Source organism: Nematolebias whitei, chromosome 10 (assembly GCF_014905685.2).
Source record: "Nematolebias whitei isolate Nwh7 chromosome 10, NemWhi1, whole genome shotgun sequence".
In the NCBI taxonomy this organism is placed as follows: domain Eukaryota; kingdom Metazoa; phylum Chordata; class Actinopteri; order Cyprinodontiformes; family Rivulidae; genus Nematolebias; species Nematolebias whitei.
In genome coordinates, this window is record NC_056507.1 from 8,463,749 (window position 1) to 8,466,948 (window position 3,200).

The 3,200-nt window shown below is 44.8% G+C and overlaps 1 protein-coding gene across 1 annotated transcript in view; it reads left to right on the forward strand.

Moving 5' to 3' along the window:
- Positions 1-2,094: 2,094 nt before the first annotated feature.
- n4bp1 (nedd4 binding protein 1) overlaps positions 2,095-3,200 on the forward strand; it is a 22,565-nt gene continuing 21,459 nt past the window's right edge. Inside the window, exon 1 of the mRNA XM_037682587.1 lies at positions 2,095-2,475. Within this exon, the coding sequence (XP_037538515.1) occupies positions 2,164-2,475 (312 nt within the window). The 5' untranslated portion in view covers positions 2,095-2,163. The remainder of the gene's footprint in view (positions 2,476-3,200) is intronic.

Consider the following 3,200-nt stretch of genomic DNA (forward strand, 5'->3'; position numbering starts at 1 on the left):
GACATTTTAGTGGAGGAAAAACAAAAACGCATGTTAAGATAGAAATAATTACAAACACGAACAGGTAGAGCAAATGAGGACAGCAGCAAAATGAGCAAATGTGCTCAATTTGCCCTCCAGCAGTCTAAGCCATAGCAGCATAACTGAGGGATAAATCAGGAAACCCAAGCCAACCCTAACTATAGGATTTATCAAAAAGGAAAGACTTGAGCCTAATCTGAAAAGTAGACAATGTGTCCGCCTCACGGACAGAAACTGGAAGTTGGCTCCACAAGAGAGGAGCCTGATAACTGAAAGCTCTGCCTCCTGTTTTTCTTTTGGAAACTCTAGGAGCCACAAGTAAACCTGCAGTCTGAGTGAAATGCTCTGTTAGGAAAGTATGGAACCACGAGATCTGTAATGTAAGATGGAGCTAGGTTGTGTATATCAGAAGTAAGATTTTGAATTATATTCTGAATTTAACATGGAGCCAATGAAGAGAAGCTAAAACTGGAGAGATATGATCTCTCCCATCAACTCTCATTAAAACTCTGGCAGCAGCATTTTGGATCAACTGAAGACTTTTTAAGGAAGATTTGGACACCCACATAATAAACAGTTACAATAGTCCAGTCTAGACATGATAAATGCGTGGAACAGTTTTTCTACATTATTTCTGGAGATGTTTCTAATTTTAGTGATATTACGCAGGTGGAGGAAAGCGGTTCTGGTAACTTTTTTAACGTGGGGGTTAAAAGACAGGCAGCACAGTTGGTAGAGCTGTCGCCTTTCAGGGAGCAGGTCGCCCTGGTTCATGGTTTGCATGTTCTATCCATGCACATGTGGGTTTTCTCCGGGTACTCCGGTTTCCTCCCACAGACCAAAAACATGCATGTTAAGCTGATTGGTGACTAAATTGTCACTAGGTGTGAGTGAAAGAGTTTGTCTCGTTTGTCTCAATGTGTCCCTGTGATGGGCTTGCGACCAGTCCAGGGTGTACCCCGCCCCTCGCACAGTGATTGCTGGACATGGGCACCGGCGACCTCCGTGACCCAAAATGGAAGAAGCGGGTAAAAGATAATGGATGGATGGAACTGGAAGTCGAATTAGTGGCATCCAGGGGAAATGAAAGGCTGCAAAGTTTATTCACTCCGACAAAGCCCTCCCCGGATTTGGAAACCTTACTCTCGCTCAAACTTAGATCGTTGGATTACAACAACCTTTATGGTTGGGCTGTATTTGTGCCCTGTTTAAAGGCGAATAACGTACAAAAAAAAAAGAACATTTCACCTAGATTTTCTTATTTTGATTCCACACATTTAAAGCAAGTTTCTCGCAAAGTTTGTGGAAATTCAGCTGTAAGAAATTTCAACTTTAATGCACGTCTGCTACATGTGTTATCAAGTATCACTCAGCCCCCTGTGCATTGCAAGCAGCCATCAGGGCACTATTTAATTTTAATTCAAGCACTCTGGATTAAGGTTTACGAATCAAGGGAGGGCTTTACTGTAGTGTTTTATTCCCCAAGATGTTCAGGTCCAAAAACCCAAACCACAACCTTTGTCTTGTCTTAATTTAAAAGCAGAAAATTAAGCGCCATCCAGGTTTTTATGTCTTTAAGACACCTTTGAATAAGTAACTGGATTCATTTTTTAAAAAAAATCTCAATTTGTATGCATCCTTTATGATTGTCTATTATTGTCCTTGTTGTCATCATTCTTTGTTAAAACCAGGTCTCTCTTGTAAATGAGTCCCCGTGACTCAATGGGATTAACCTGTATAAATAAAGGTTGAACCATCAGCATAACAAAAACCTTTAGATGTAATCCCATGCTGTTAAATAACTCCATACCTAATGGAAGCATAGAAAGAGTAACAGGGACCTCCGGTGTAGAAGTGGGTCAGTTTGGGTCAGTTCAGGGTTTCACAACACTCACGGTGATCATCATAAACACAGGAGCGGCTGTCGTGTGTTGATTACGTCACTCTCCTCTGTGGGACTTTCCGGGTGCGTCACACGGAGCTTCCGAGTTTGTAACGTTAGCTGCGGCTGTTTAATGTCGTTAGAGCCTGGTGGTAACGCTGAACAGACACTATGAAAACAGCCCAAAGCTGTCAGCAGCTCTGAGAGCTTTGAATTTAGGCGCCCAGCCGTCAGAAGCGACGGTCACAGCGGCGGGCGGGATGTCAACAACGCGGCCTCTACTCGGAATGCAACGAGTCACCGAGCTAACGTGCTCGGAGCAGCCGACCAACAGACTCCCCGCGTCGGCCGGCAGACAGCAGCCGGAGGCCCTCACTCTGGACGAGTTTACGGTCCTGGAGGACAAACAGGAGGAGCTGAAGTGTGTCAAACCCCGGGTGGAGCAGGTTTTTAAAGTGACTTTCACCATCATCGGTCTGTTGGACCACACTGGACAGCCGCACGGCAGCAAAACATCCCGGCAGATATGGCTGCAGCTCAGAGGCAGCAGAGACGACGTGTCCAAGGCCAAGGTGAGTCTGCTGGACCCGCTCCGTCACCGGACGTTTGTTGTGACTGTGTTTAAGAGTCAGAGTTTATTTATTTGGCATTCGCGCCACATGTGGTGGAGCGAAATTGTGTACGCAGGGTCCCAACAAAAGTATAAAAATGTAAAAGAAAATCAGTAATAAGATCTAAGGTATGAACTAAGAAAAACGTTAACTGAAAATACACTTGTAGTCCAAAACCAGTCCGCCGAACAGCAGCACGAACATTCCAGTACCTGCTCGGGGTCTCTCTTGTAAATGAGTCCTCGATGGGATTTACCTGTTTTAATAAAGGTTGAATGAAAAAACACGAGTCTGTGTGAGCAGATGAGCACGAATGAACACAGTAACATGGAACAGATCAGCAGCAACATGAAACAGATCAGCAGCAACATGATGTGATCAGGTTTACAACCAACGGTTGCTACCAGCTTAGAGATGCACCAACCTGTTCATTCCGGTTCCACTTCAGTCCAGTACCTGTTCAGTCCAGTACCTGAGTCCGGTTCCTCTTCGGTCTTGTACCTGTTCAGTCCAGTACCTGTTCAATCTAGTACCTGTTCAGTCCAGTACCTGTTCAGTCCAGTACCTGTTCAGTCCAGTACCTGTTCATTCCAGTACCACTTCAGTCCAGTACCTGTTCAGTCAGTACCTGTTCAATCTAGTACCTGTTCATTCCGGTTCCACTTCAGTCCAGTACCTGTTTAGTC